Genomic DNA, 16,305 nt, shown 5'->3' with positions numbered 1-16,305 from the left:
GGGATAATACTATACAGAAGCAGATCATACAAATCTAGCTGTAATCCATTTACTGGATATAAGGGTCCTGTGTTCAGGAGTCTTAAGTCAGAAGTCTCACGTCATGCTGTGGGCTGTCTTTCTGTATGTTATGAATATGTGTTGCTCTTATTGGTTGATAAATAAAGCTGTTTGGCCAATGGTGAGGCAGACTAAGGTTAGGCTCTACATTCCAACTGGAGAGAGAGGAAGAAGAGAGGTGGAAGAGATGCCAGCCGCTGCCAGGAGAAGCGAGATGTGATAGTACCTGTAAGCCATGGTCATGTGTCAACTTATAGATTAATAGAAATGGGTTAAGTTATAGGAGCTAGCTATTGAGAAGCCTGAGCCATTAGTCCATACAGTTTGTAGGTAATATAAGCCTCTATATGTTTACTTGTCCATGTGGTTGTGGGACCAGGTGGGACACAGGAAAACTTCCAACTACAACTTCAAGTTATGGTGTCTCTTAAAAATTGACATTTCTGAAAATGCAACATTTCAGGGACTTAGTTAGTGGTAGAATGCTTGTTTGGTTTGTGTGAGACCCTGGGTTCAATATCAGTACTCACCCAAAGTTTAATTAATGGAAAAATTAAAGTAAGAAAAATATTTATTGCTGTTTTCAAGTTCCGTGATATCCGTTGTCTTGATACTACACAGCATGTGGCATGAATCAGCAATACATGAAACTGAATCATATTCTTATAAAGTCAGAGGCTTGGGGATAGAAAGTCGCTTCATCAAAGTAGTGTCTTATTTATGGCGGAGTTGAAATTCAATTCTGTCTAATTCAAGGTCCCTTTTCCATTTAGTTTCTCAATACGGATTTCTACCAGTGACAGTAACCAAAATACTTCGTATTTTCTTTTTTTGTGGTAGGAAATATAATTCCACATATGCTGTTCAAAAATCTTTAACTGGGTTGATATAACTATATTCAGATTCATGTTTATATATAGAAAGAAAGTTATATTTGAAAAGAAAGCAAGATTTATGAACTGCATGGGAATGTACTGTTGCTGCTTTGGAGAAGATTCTGATCATTTTCCTCACTCTTTATAATCCATGTAGCTGCTACATGATCCCTATGCTTTTCTGGGATTGTTTTGTCTTTTTTCTTTTAATCATTTGTAGGCTGAAATAAAGAGAACATTAAAAATCTAGATGATATTAATTTCATATATAAATTAGTTTATGTAGAAAGCAATTGAAGTACTTTGTTTTGAAGTGTCGCAGAATTATTTCTGAGTTCTAGTCCTTCATCCCAACCATCTGAGCACTGGCCCTTTCTTCTCACCTCTCTCCCAGGTTACTTGTTGGTTTCAGAAAACGATCAGAGATCTGCGGGAACAGAGTCTGGGCTCGTCACTTTCCAACAACAAGGAGCTAATCCGTAAGCACGAGGACCTGGAAGTCAGAGCTAAGGTAAGATACATTAAAGTAAGTGGAAAATGCAAACAGTGTTTCTCTTGAAATATGCTTGAAACAGCAATTCATAGGGGGGGCCAAACAAAGAACCATTCGCTTTGAATAATCCACTGATTTCGTAGAAACGATCATTAGAGAATTAGGTAATACCACTGCTCACTGACGTCTAGAGTCAGAGTAAGACAGCTTGTTGTTTCTGCTATTGTTGTTGTTATTGTTGTTCTCTCTCCTCTCTCTCTCCCTCTCTCCCTCTCTCTCTCTCTCACATACACACACACACACACACACACACACACACACACACACACACACACAGTCATCATAATTACTGTCTACTCAATATTCCTCCGAGTACGAGAAGCTTAATTTAAATGATCACAACAAAACCCCTAAGAAGTTGATTCTTTTTTAAAAAAAAAAAAAATTGACTGAAACAAATCAGAGGCTTGGGGATAGAAAGTCACTTCATCAAAGTAGTGTCTTATCCACGGCAGAGTTGAAATTCAATTCTGTCTAATTCAAGGTCCTGGCTCTTTGATATCATACTTCACTATATTTCTAAAGAATGGCTCTTTGCTGGTTAGGTGGGTTCTGCTTTGCTGTCGTCAGGGCACCGCATGGTCACCTTGCCGATTTCTGGACTTGGCTTGAGCACTGTTCTCGTGTTCATTACTTCCTCACTTGTTCACATTCCCCTGCTCTGCCAGAAACCCTGGCTCCCAGCCCTGTGGTCACCTGTAGTGGTCTGTAGAGGACTAAAGCTTATCATGGAGACCGAGTACAGAGAATCCTGTTGCCGTACCTGGAGCATCTTGGGTGGTTAGTAGTTACAGGTTAAGTGAAGTCATGAAAGTTGTCCAACACTTGCCAGTTGGTAGCCAACAGCAAGGAAGCCCAAGCAAATACTCATCTGAGAGTTCATGGAGGGCTTGGGGGAGATATTGCATTGATTGAAGCTTAAATATTCTAAGGACCACAGCATTCTGGGAGTGTTACCTTCTTGCTTGTGTTTGAATGCTGTAGTAGATTGTAGGACTTCAATATTTAACTGATTGTTAAAACGTGTTACAAAAGACAGTTTGCCCCATAATAACTGCTCAGTTTTTAAAATGTCTTTAAAATGTTCAGCTTTAGTTGCATGTTACAGCTTTTCATTGAAGTTATACATTAATTTATTCTATGTTTATCAAACTTAGACTTTATCAGTAAGAATGGTTGTATCAATATCCTCATACATTAAGTACCAGGAATGATTCAAATTGCTTAGGATAGCTGCCTTTAAACACACACACAAAAAGCATGCTCATGTAAGTTAGACATACCTGGATTCGGTGACTTTACATGTGAAGTGATTCTGTTTCCTTACAGCCCGAGGATGGTTTGGACTTGAATCTTGGTTAACACATGACCTTGGTTCTAGGAGAAAACTGTGTCTGATGTTGTTTATGGTTCACATTTGAAACTCTGGGGTGTATAAGAAGAAAAGTGTCATGAGTGTGCTGTGGCAGAAACAGATGAACATGTTTGTGTCTTTCCACAATGTCAGAATTTATTGAAGAAGAATAAACTGGCAAGCTGCAGCAATTTCAAAGATATTCCCACTTTCCTTTGACTAAGATAAATATTCTAATTTAATTACTAACATTAATTCTCAGATCATCACACTACATGTCAATAGTGTATATATATATATATCCTCATATATGCATGTATGTATTGTGTGAATATATATATATATATATATATATATATATATATATATATATATATTTGTTATGGAATGGCTACAAAGGGTTTAAGCAGGGGTTTCAAAGAGATTGAAAGAGGCCCAAGAAGCCAAAACTAAGAAACTGACTGGGCTATAAGAATCTGTACAGATAAGATCATGAATCCAGCTGAGCTGGAGAAACTGTGTTGGCTGAGTCAAGCCACTGCAAGGCCACAGGTTTGAGAGAGAAGCTATAGAGTTGAGTTCAACTTCAGAGCGAAAAGGTCAGGACTGGGTCCAAGGAATGAAGGAATGAAGGAATGGCTGGTTGGCTGGCAGGTGAAGATGGGTAAATAAGGATGGACAGAAGGAAATTTGAGTAGAGAGTGTCAACAGTAAGACCAAACCAAGCTGAAGCCCCTGGAGCAGCTGAAAGTTTTGCACTTGGACCAGCTGAGTTTCTAGTTAACTGCCATCCCCTGCACAAACTGTACTCACCTAGAGGTAGAAAGAAACAAGTTTAGAGGGCAGTTTGATACTCTACCACTTTATACAGTACTAGTAGTAAATTTACCCTTGGTGTTTGTAAGCTCCCCAAACCCTGGACTCTTGGCCAAATTTGCAGTACCAGGCATGTGCTTCCTCTTAAAGAGTTGGCCTTAAATTTAATCAGGAAGTGGTTGGATTTAACAACATTCATACAAACTGTTGCACCCATGAACATATCTTACCACGTGGGTCATTATTGCAGTGCCGCAAGCCACAGGAAAACATAATGGAATTCAGCTACTACCACAAAAGCTACTACTTGGAAAAGTCAAGGACTTCTCCAGAGGTCAAGCCATGGCTTAAGGAGTCTTGGTGATATTTTAGCTTTTGTATATATATTAGCTGGTACCTAAAATGATTTTCTTGCATGCTTCCAAGAACTCCTAACAGTGTATTTATCTAAAATGCCTATCAAGCATCCAAGGCCATTCAAAACAACACCTGTCTCCTAGGTTAGGTGGATAGCTTTATTTCTTGTGCAATTTAGGGTGAGACCCTCCTTTCTTATACAACCTTACTAATAGACCCCTAATTTCTTACCTAACCACTTCTCGGAATGTAGACTGAGCACATAGATCCCCTTTTTGATATACTAACCGGTCATTAGCACTCAGTTGACCTCCTCCTTTACCACTCCCATTTTGGATTGTAAAAGAAAGCCTGGTGGTCACTGCCTGAGGAAAATTCTTACCTGCCTTTATGACCCCATAGAATCAAGCCTGGTGACCTTGCTCAACCAGGGGATTGCTATTGCTTGAGTTTATAACTGGATTCCTGGGAGACTTAGGGGGAACGTGGAGAACTTAGAGACGGAGAACAGAGAGGGATAAGGAGGATTTTGACCAGAGAGTACATGTGGACGAAATGGAAGATGAGGAAGAGTCAGATGGGGAAGTCCTAGCTGGGTAAGAACAAGATGAAAAGGACCTAGATGAGGCAAAATTAAGACAAAAGAATTAAGGTAGAACTTAGAGGGAGCAGTAGATAAATATAGAGAGATCAGGCAAGAAAGGAGCTAGGCATGAGAACAGAACTGAAGCTGTGTAGAGAGAGAACTATCCCAGAATAATAAAAGTGTGCGGACTAAGGAGTTTTGTGTACATAGATTCATTTCTTTCCATCAAAGATTAATTATCAGCTGGTGGTAGACTCTTCCCGGACCCTGGGAGGGGACTGTTGAGGGGCTGGACCCCCATGGTCCCCGATATTGCAGTTCATAGGGCTCACAGCCTGGTAAGACTGTTGCTGACTCCTGCCCACCTTCGCAGCCTGCTGGCACCTTTCAGTATATCCAGCTCTTAAAGTTCTCCCCAGGATATGTACTGCTTGAAAGTCCACGTTCTTCTATTCCCGACAGCCATAGACCCCTGACACTACTGTGTTACGTTTCCTGGAGAACCATAATGTCATTCCATCCAAGTCCATCTTGGTGACCAATGGGCTTATTAGAATTGCCTACAGAATCATAGGCGAGGGTTATCTACAGGGGCATGGGTGACTCTCAGGCCATTTTGTCACTGAAAACTACACCCCAGGATGGATGATGACTCCTGAAAGCTTCTTCCTTAGACTCCCAAGCCCAGTCAACCTTCTATTTCCTGTTTACACTTACATGGCCAGCTGGGGAAGAATTACATGCAGCTGGGGGAGGTTATAGAACGGAGTGGCTAGGATCTCAGGTGAGGGCCTCATGATCGTCTGTGTCGCCTCTGAGTTCTTATCTCATCGGGGCCTCCTTCATGCCATCACAGCCACTTTCCTATGAGTTCTTATCTCATCGGGGCCTCCTTCATGCCATCACAGCCACTCTGGTTTTACATGGCAATGGTGATGACATGGCTGGAGGACTGAGTTCCAGTAGACTCTACCATCCTGGGGCTCCCAGTTGAAGGGACTTCAACTCTCACTAGCTTTTACATGCCCCCTAATTCCTTACTCAAATTACTGGTCCTACCGAAAGGAGTATACATAAATCCCCAAAGTACAACACCCAGAGCAATATGAAACTATGAAAACTTTTTGTACAGGTTATTGAGAATTTCAGCTTGATGATGCCAGTGCCTGTAGCCAGGAATGGGCCCTTCTAAATACAGGGACAGAGAGGTCACACCAGTGAGCTAACTTTAGAGCAGTCTGTGCATGGTGTTAGATATGCTACGGTGGGGACACTGTAGCTTATGCCACTTAGAGATGTTCCTCAGCCACCTGGATGACCTTCAGTTTTTAAAGATACATGGAGTATAGAAAAGAGGACCATTGAAGTGGAATTTCCACAGTTCTTTTCCTAATTCTTTCTCCCCCATACTCCTGAGTGGACTATGTTCTGGGGCAATGAAATACATGGAAGATGACTAGCATGCTAAGATGGGTTATATCTATCTACATGAAACATCAAAACCAAAATACAACAAAAACAGCTTGAAGTTCCTGCTGTATCACTCAGAACATTGGATACACTTTCCTTCTCTGAACCACATTTTCATAGGCACCTGTAAAGAGGAAACTTAGGAATTCCTGGAGAAAGTATTTGTGCAAGCACTTACCTGTAAGTAGTAGTCCCCAAATGTTGTTTACTTTTCCATCCATCAGGCAAACTTTCAGATAGATTTTATGGTAGTTTGATGTAAGTGGCCCCCATAAGCCTATAGGGAGTGGCACTCCTAGGAGGTGTGGCTTTGTTGGAGGAGGTGTGGCCTTGTTGAAGTGTGTCACTGTGGGGGCAGGCTTTGAGGTCTGCTATGCTTAAGATATACCCAGTGTCTCAGACCACTGCCTGTTGCCTGTGGGATCAAGATGTAAGAACCCTCAGCTCTGTCTCCAGCACCATGTCTGCCTGCCTGCTGCCTTGTTTCCTGCCATGATGATAATGGACTAAACCTCTGAACTGTAAACCAGCCCCAATTAAATGCTTTCCTTTATAAGAGTTGCCATGGTCATGGTATCTCTTCACAGTAATAAAAACCTAAGTAAGACATTTTTCATCTGTGGGTTTTCAATAATCTTATTCCTCTGAGAAAGGATTCAGTTTTTTATATGTCCCAAATAGGAAGCAGCACAGTGCATTCTGGACTCAAGTTTGTGTGCAGCCATGAGGAGAGGAATGGGGATGTCACTTTCAAAGAGAATTGATCAGAAATAAGGCATCAAGTGGGAGTCATTACTGAAACTCATGGAAGTAATCAGGTTCACAGGTGTCTGTGCTTTCCACAGTAAGACTGACCAGCAGGGAGCTGGATGGTACAGATTGTCAATCTTGCCAGCCTTTTCTAAGTAAACTGCAGAAATGACTCCATTGTTTTTTGCTGGAATATATTCAAATCAAGAAATGGAGTAACTTTTGAAGTTCTCAGTTAAGTTTCAGAGTGTGTTGAAATAGTTGAGAGTGTTTAAACAGAACCTTGGAATGTGAGTCATTGTTTTGCCTATACCATCTCTACTTGATATGAAAATTATTTTCCTTTCACATATATAACCAATAAAGGAATAGCAAACATGGATTACTTTAAATCATCCTTGGATAACTTCGTAAGTCAACTTGATAACCCAAAGCTTAATTGCAACTTTAGAGGTCAGAGTCAGTTGCCATGTTCATAGAAGAACTGCCCTCTGGCATCAACCTGGGCTCCCATAGTTTCACCCCTCCCTTCAGTGAATTCCTTTGAAGTTGGTGCTGTGGGGTGGACTGAGGCCAGTGCTTCTCAGTTCTGGCTACTCACTGAGTCCTGAGAAGTACATAGAAATTATTGACATCTGGATCTCATTCCCGGAGAATCTATAGCTATTTGTCAACATTGGGCTTAAAAAAATAAAAATAAAAAAGTGACTCACTGTCAAGCTTAAAATGTTAGAGTTTTTTAAAATAATAATAAAAGAAACAGAGTGCAGGTTCTTCTAAAACCTGAAATCTCTCAGGTGCTGCAGAGGTGGCTCAGTGGTTAAGAGCATTTAACCTGGACCAAGGCAGACTACTTGGCTGCTTATAATTGTTGGTAATTCTAGTTCCAGAGGATCAAGTCATCTTCTTACCTCCATAGATATAACACTCATGTGATGAATTTACATACATGAAGGCAAAACACCTATATACACAAAATAAAATCTTAAAAAACAAACAAACAAACAAAAAACAACCTTCAAAGAGCTGGTATCCTCTGGCTCACCATTCCACAAAGACATAAAAGGTTTTGGCTAGAGGCTTGTTTTGTTTAGAAAAGGCATGTACACTCTAAGAACTTCCCACAAAATACACCGTTCTCCTTTAGCAATCGATCCGCCTCTTCCCACCTGTTCACATTTCACACCTTCTCCTACTAAGTGGAGAGCCAGTGGGCAGTGAGCTGCCCTTTAAACAAGAGAACCTTCTCTGCAGTTGAGATGACATTGCAAACAGTCTACAGGAGAGCAGATGAGAAATGAGGCTGAAGAAAATGCTTCTGGTGACTTTTTGACTTTAGAGGTGGGTCATAGTCTCTTTCGAGATGGAGGTTATTAATCTGCATCTTCCAGGGAGACTTACAGCCATGCTATGCAACTGTTCCTCTCAGCTTCCCCATCAAACCTAAAGCCAGAGCCTGTGTTTTACAAGTCCCCTGTGAAAACTTGTATGCATGCTAAAATTTACAAGGAACTTAGAAGTTTTAGTCATCCATGCCTACTCTCTCTGGCGTTTACTGATGAGAGAATAATGGTTATAAAGCCCTTCATTAACAATGGTCTTTACAGTTCTGAGAAGCAAACTGGAAGTAGTTAGTGTATAGAAACATCACCTCCCATGTTTGGATACAGTAGTGTTCACATCCACCAGCTTCAAGACCCAAACCATCTTCCATGAGTCATCATCTAATCTGATTTTCCAAGCCATTGAAAATATTTTCCACTTGTGGCTGACTTCACAAACCGGATTTGTGGTCTGGCCCCGGGTTCCTATAAATAATATTATTAGAATATCTTGTGAAAAGCACCAGTGCTGTGGTCCCACAGAAACTTTATTCAAAGGAAAAAGTCAATGTAGCTTTCTAGTATGAGAAAAAGAAGTAAAGTAGAATTTCCTGCAGGTTTATTTGAATAATTTGCTTGCATAACTATCACCTATACAGTCAGTATAAGTGACTCTTTAAAATCTGTTTCTCATTCTATCTTTCTAATTGAACAATACAATTTTATTTTGTCAAAAAATACCTAAAACTAATCATTGAAAATTAACACCACACAAAGTATGTGGATATGTATATTTCTTCCTATTAGAAATAAGTATAAGACATAAAGATAAAATTGAGCATGTCTGCTTATTTCTGGTGCCATCCCAGACATTAAAAAAAAATTGGACCTGAATTTCATTCTCTTTTTGTAAAAAAGGGGACAGTAATTGCAGCCCACTTATTCAGTTGTTTTAAGGATTAAATGTGTTCGTATACAACTGTGCTTAGCAAAATGCTTGTCATATAGATCCTTAATGACAGTAAAATAAATAAAAGGATTATATAATTTATCCTTAGTGACATTTAGTAAGTTTACAATGTTGTGTATCACAGAATATTTTCATGGCCCCCAAAGGACACATCCGTCTCATTAAGCACTCAATGCGACCCCCTCCCCCACTCCCAACCAACTACTGATTTGCTTTCTGTCCCTGTGGATTTGCCTATTTTGTATGTATTATATAAAAGAACTCCCAGGTCTGTTCTCACCACGGCACCTCACTCTTTTTATGGCTGAGAAATATTTTATTGTATGGATAGACTGCACTGTTTCATCCATACATCCTGGTTACTTCTGCCATTTGTCTGCCACAGCAAACATTCATGTACATAATTTTGTGTGAGCATCTATTTTCAGTTCCTTTGGATACACACACACACACACACACACACACACACACACACACACACACACACACACAGGTAGAATCATATTACATGCTGCTTCTGTTTAACTCAATGGGGGAATCACTTCAACGTCTTCCATCTGCACCATTGTATGCTCAACGGGTCCAGTTTCTCAGTGCCCACTCCAACACTTGCCATTTTCCATTTTGTTTTATTTTGTACCCTTCTGAGTGTGTGATAAGTGCTGGCTGATTGGGAATTCTTTCATTTCCTTAGCAACTAGTGACTTTGTAGCCTTTTCGCGTGCTAATTGTCCATTGAGTACCATTTCTTTGAAGAAGTGTTCATACAACCCCTTTATCCATAGCATCCGTCCATGAAAAAAAAAAAAACTTGTAATGTTGATAAAGTCCAGCTTATTTTAAATGCTCTTGCTTCTATTTTATAATACTATGTCTGCTAAACCCAGGGTCACAAAGATGTATTCCTGTGATCCCTTTTAAGAATGCTGTAGCTTTAGCTTTTCTGTTAGGTCTTTATTCTGTTTGGTGTAGATTTCTGTGTGTGGTGTAAGGCAAGGGATTAACTTCTTAGCTTCTCACATGGTTTTCCAGAGTCCCTGCAGTTCAGGAATTGAATAAAACCATTTTCCTGTTTAAATGAGTTTGGTACCTCTCTCACTGACCACAGATGTTGGGGCTTACTTTTGGATTCTTGTTCCTATTCCACTTATCAGTATGTGTGTTACATTGTACCACACTATTTTAATTTAAAAGAAAAACTTTGAAATTTGGAAGTGTAAGTTCTCTTACTTTGTTCCTGTTTCAAGCCAACACCATCCCTGGTCATTTTAGGTATTTAGATTGCCCTGCAATTCCATGTGAATATTAGGATTAGACTTTCTTTAGATAAGGTCCTGAAGATCCTGGCAAGAATTGCTTCGTATCGCTAGATATCTGGAGGACTGTTACTGTCCTAATCGTTTCCTTTTTAAAACTTTTATGTTGTGTGTATGGGTGTGTGCCTGCATGTATGTCTATGTAGCACATGCATGCGATGCCCACAGAGCCAAAAGAGGGCATAGGATCCCCTGGAACTGGAGTTACAGATGGTTGTGAGCTGCCATGTGAGTGCTGGGAATCAAACCCAAGTCCCCTGGAAGAGCAGCCAGTGCTCTTAACCACCAAGTCATCTCTCCAGCTTCAGTATTGCCATCTGAACAATATTAAATTTTCTGGTTCATACTCATAGAATGTCTTTCCATTTATTCAGGCTTTTTCTGGATTTCTTCCCCCTTTTCAACAGTGATTAATAATTTTCAGTGTACTAGTCTTGTACTTGTTTTCATTAAATTTATTCCCATTTTATTCTTTCTTATACTACAATAAATGAAATTGTCTTCCAATTCCCTATTCACATTAGTCATTGCTAGTCTATAGAAACTGTGAATTTGGGTAGTGTATTAATTCTGAGAGGCTTTGAGTATTCCATTGGATTTTCTACATCTAAGATCATATCACACACAAACCTCCTTCATTGTTTGTTTCTTATTCATCTGTTGTGGTAGTTTGAATGTAACTGGCCCCCAAGATCTCATAGGGAATGGCACTATTAGGAGGTGTGGCTTTGTTGGAGTGTGTATAGTCTTGTTGGAGTATGTCACTGTGGGGGTGGACTTTGAGGTTTCCTATGCTCAGGATACCACCCAGTGTCTCAATTGAGTTCCTGTTGCTTGCAAGATGTAGGACTCTCAGCTATTACTCCAGCACCACATCTACATGCACACCTCCATGCTCCCTGCCATGATGATAATGGACTGAATCTCTGAAACTGTAACCGAGCCACCTCAATTAAATGTTTCCTTTATAAGAGTTGCTGTGGTCATGGTATCTCTTCACAGCAATAAAAACCCTAACTAAGATAACTGTTGAGAGAGGGACAGAGAGAGACAGAGAGACAGAGACAGAGAGAGGTACAGAGACAGAGACAGAGATTGCTTTTGCAGAGAGCTGTAGACCAGGGATTCTCAAACTACAGCAGGATTTGATATATCAGGCTTAGGATGTGGTCCCAACAGTGTCTTCATTTGTAGCAAACTCCTATGTAATGCAGCTGATGTTGGTCTTTGAACCACATTTTGGAGGTCAAAGATATAAAGAAAAAAGAAAGCACAAAACAAACAAACAAACAAACAAACAAAAAACCAACAACCAACCAACCAACCAACCAAGCAAACAGTGTAATCAAAAACAATGTAAATTGTAGAATCCCAAAGACAGCATAAATTGTAGTCATAATTAGAACCTACGTTTAAATTTATATCTGTCTATGTAACAAGAGCCTCAATGGTATATATATATAAATTTATTAAGGGGTTCTATGTGGGAAACAGACTCATTGATACAGGATAAGGTAAATCCAGTTTCAGAGTCCTTGGAAAGCTTGGGATGGATCACACACTGCTTCACAACTCCTGATCCTGTCTTCACCACCCAAGAGACTGAGACCCCCTTTCTCCTCCCTTTTAACATAGACAGATAAAAAGCATCACCTCTCTACTAGGCCAGATAGCCCAAGGTCATGGGTGGAGCGAATTCCCACTACATGTCTGTCCATCCATCCATCCATCTTAGATTGATAGATATGTGTATGAGTGTTTGCCTGAATGTATGTCTGTGCCCCTTGTGTGCAGCTGATGCCTGCAAAGGTCAGAAGAGGGCATCAGATCCCCTGGAACTGGAGTTACAGATGGTCGTGAGCCACTGTGTGAGTGGTGGGAACTAAATCCAGGTCCTCTGCAAGAGCAACAAGTGCTCTTAACTACCAAGCCATCTCCCCAGCCATGACAATATAAATCTAAATAGATCTCTAGTGTCTGAGAGTGTGGACACGATTACCCATGCTTAGGACTTGATTTCCTTTGACTGCTTGTCCCCTCCCCCATCTTGGACCCATTAAGCAGGTGATTGAAGATCAGAAGATAAGCATGTGAAATGTCTGATTGTTCCTTTAAAAATGTATGGGTGAGGAGTGGGAATGAACTGGAAGGAGTTGGAGGAAGGGAGAAGCATGGTCAGAATATATTTTGTGAATGAAAGTGTACTATTATCCTCCATAAGTATCACTGAAATGGAATGTTCAGTATGAAGGAACTACTTGTATATTTCTTTGATGCTTCAGGAGGTGTGAGGCAATATCCAGAGTTCAAATAACCAGTTTTCAGGTTATCCAAATATTTTGTTACTATTTCCCAAGCACTGGAATGTTTTCTTCTCATTCCTGCATAGATTAATTTACACAGAGAAACTCACAGTTACACTCTCCAGTCTTTCTTTATTCCCTGACTTCCCTCACTGAAGATATGCTACAACAAAACACAGTCCTTCCTTAAATCAGTCCACGTCATAGCTGACGACTGTCAAGAAAAGCCTGTGAAATGGAGTGGAATTGGCTTCTTTTGCACTGCTTTGTCTAGATTGGAAATCAAATCTGAAATGTCTCAAGGCAAAAATTAGCCCCCTTCTCCCAACGTTAGGACACCTGCATCGCCACATCTCAATTCCTCTGTCTTCATTTTAGTGAATAATTTGTTTTACTTGCCTGATTTTTAAATGAACTTCCCAATTATAAGCAGATGTCATTTTTCACAGAACATAAATTAGAAACAATTCCATCACCAACAGTCACAAATCTGTATAAATAGTATTGAGTTTGCCAATGAGCCTTGGGAAAATCCATAAAACAATGGGATTTTTTTTTTTTAATCAGTAACCCAATTCTTGCCTCTTACTTAGGGCTAGTTTCAAGCTCAGCAAGCCATATCCTTTTAATTTCCAAGGGAAATTTGCATCTTAAAACAATATGTCTGTTTTTGAAGGAGCTAAGTTCCACAAAAACAGAATACTGTGGTCTGTAATTGCTCAGTTGGAAGCACCTGCTGCCAGTGTGTTCTGGAAGCCTCAGCTCATTCTGTTTAAATGCCTAGAAGAAGATTTGACTGCTTTTGTTTGGAGTTGTGGTTTTCCCTTCTTCCTCCTGGTTCTTTATCATTGGTCAATCCTGAAATGGAAATTCCCCCAAAGCATGGCTTCTTGTAGTTCCTCTTTTAATGATGCATAATCAGATGGTAACAGTGATGGAGTACCAAACCACTAGGGCCTTCCTGTGCTACTGGAACATTCAGGCAGTGATTACTCAGTTCCTGACCTTAAGCTTCCTTCATCTACTATGTTCTCAGATTCCATGTTCTTGTTTCATGGCCTCCCCTGAGTGGCTGGCTCACAAACTCCATCCCATTCATTTTTTTGAACCACTAAGCCTGGGTCACAGGGGTTGTTATATATCAGTTCAGTCACCCTGTCTCTATGCTGCCTTCTCATTCTGGAATATTCTTAAACAATTGGCATAACTGTTTTAATTGGAGACATTATTTATTTATAGCAGCCTTGCAAATTCCTTTGGTTAGCATCTGTTAATTCCCTGTTTCATCTTATATTCCTTTTTTATTATTATTTTGTGCATTCGTGTGTTTGCCTGTATGTGTGCCTGTGTACCACATGTGTGCCTGGTGCCTTACGGAGGCCAGAAGAAGGTGTTGTATACCCTGGGACTGGAGCCACAGATAGCTATGAAGTGCCATGTGGGTGTTGGAAATCAAACCCAGGTCCCCTGGAAGAACAGCCAGTGCCCTTAACTATTGAGCAGTCTCTCTAAGCCCTACTCTTCATTCTTAAACCGCCCCCCCCCCCATTTCTTAGTCATTTTCACTTCCTGCCACTTGTGGTCCTCATTTGCCTTGACCACTCCCACCTTGGTTCTAAGCCTTGTCTTAGACATCTCTGCCCACAGGAAATGCTTATGAAAGTCTTGCTCTAGGTCAGCTGCGTTTATCTTATGATTAAGATCCCCTATGACCCCCGCCCCCGGCACCCCATCTTGCCTTGATTTGTTGCTCTGGCCAGGGCTGTGTCTTCCACAAGTACCACCCCCTGCCTTCCACCCAGTCTCACCTCCAAGGCCAGGGCTGTGTCTTCCACAAGTACCACCCCCTGCCTTCCACCCAGTCTCACCTCCAAGGCCAGGGCTGTGTCTTCCACAAACACTGCCCCCCCCCCCCCCGCCTTATACCTAGTCCCACTTCACTTCCAAGCTCCCCAGTTAGAAGTCTACTCATGATTAAAGTCGCATGAGAGAGCATCTCAGATTCTCCAAACCAGAAGGGACAGGCACTTTCTATGAAGCATTTGCTTGGTTCCCACCTGAGCTCACAACGATTCCTTTGATATTAGTAAGCTATCCTTAAGCAATGTTGAGGAATGCTTTTTAGATTGTTCCCCATTCAGTGTGAGAGTTATAAAACGCCTACCCCGGCGTCATTTGCCACTACTTCACAGATTATCGAGCATAGAGTAAGAATGTTGTAGTTCTACTAGTAACAAGCTGCATCAGATCCCACAGAAAGGGAGATACATGGAAGAAATTCTAGTCTTGAGTACATTTTGTTTGAAGACAGATGATGTCTTCCATACCATTAGAGGCAAGAATTTGCTCCTATAATGAAAATAGAGTATATAAATCTTCTATATATAACTACAAAAGTTTTACAGGAAAAGTTTAAAATAACTATATAGGTATTTGGAAAAGTTTAGGAAAGAAAAACCTAAAAAAAATTGTTTTCATTTTTCATTTTCCCTGTTAAGTCCATGGGTTCTTTGTCGGAGACAATGGCATAAAGAAAGAATAAAATAGAACACAGTGTGTGAGTTCTTCACAAATCAGGATGATGGTCAACAATACAACAGAGAGATTTCAAACTCATGATGGATTGCCCTACAAGTCACTCCCCAAGTATGAAGACAAGGATTTTACTTGACATTGTGTCTTCTAAAGCCCATTTCAAATCTTACTGGATTTATAAAACAGAATTTAAATTTTAGGTTTACAAGTCGTCAAGGCAGTAGTGTAATTTTTAAGAGACCAGTATATTGAGTTTTAATGCTAAAACTACTATGATTATACAATCCAACCTCCATTTATTGGAATGATTATAACATGTTCTAGACCATTTGTTACCTGTTTATTAGTACCTTATGAATGTTCTGCATTGATAGTCCTAACATTTGGTGGGCTAGAAGTATTATTGATTCTCTCTGACTTCAAATAAAATGTTCAGCTTTAAAAAAAAAAAATTCCCACCCTGCCAATAAAAATTATGATTCAGTGGATATGGAGTAAACCTAAAAATGTGTTCTTAAAACTTTCTCAGGAGATATTAATGCATTTACATCCATTGTTGTAGTTTTTAATCTGATGATCGTTGTGTGTAAAATACAAACAGAAGCCTTCCTTCTATTAATTTAACCTATTTCATGTGGGGGAATTTCTATATGAGGTTGAAGCCTCATAATTTACCCTATAGTTGATTCACATGAATCAACTCAATACATGCCCAGTACATGCCCTCAATACATGCCCAATAGGTCCTCTAACAAACACTAAGCCATTGCAGGCCATGAATACAGCTATTTCACTAGCCTATATGTTGATCTGATTATAGATAAATTGTGTTCTATAAAAAGGTTTTGGCCAGTCCAGCTTTTATTAATTTTGATTAAAAACAGAAACACCAGTCTGAATAAAGTAATAATCAACTAGGAAAAAAATGTTTGCAAAGTGGGGGGGGGCAAGAAATCTAAAGAATACAGCAAAGATGTGAGGAGAAAGAACAGTGGTTCTCAGAAAACGTACATCTTGGGAAAATACTTGTGGTGATAT

At 40.1% G+C, this 16,305-nt stretch overlaps 1 protein-coding gene across 4 annotated transcripts in view; it reads left to right on the top strand.

The window, feature by feature from the left end:
* Ccdc141 (coiled-coil domain containing 141) overlaps positions 1-16,305 on the top strand; it is a 164,301-nt gene that overhangs the window by 58,686 nt on the left and 89,310 nt on the right. For all 4 annotated transcript variants that reach the window (XM_052724418.1, XM_052724419.1, XM_052724417.1 and 1 more), the window contains one exon: positions 1,330-1,446. In XM_052724418.1, the coding sequence (XP_052580378.1) occupies positions 1,330-1,446 (117 nt within the window). The remainder of the gene's footprint in view (positions 1-1,329; positions 1,447-16,305) is intronic.

The sequence above is a fragment of the Peromyscus californicus genome, unplaced genomic scaffold, assembly GCF_007827085.1.
Source record: "Peromyscus californicus insignis strain IS unplaced genomic scaffold, ASM782708v3 Scaffold_7__1_contigs__length_154581171, whole genome shotgun sequence".
Classification (NCBI taxonomy): Eukaryota; Metazoa; Chordata; class Mammalia; order Rodentia; family Cricetidae; genus Peromyscus; species Peromyscus californicus.
This window is presented reverse-complemented; position numbering and strand designations above follow the sequence as displayed.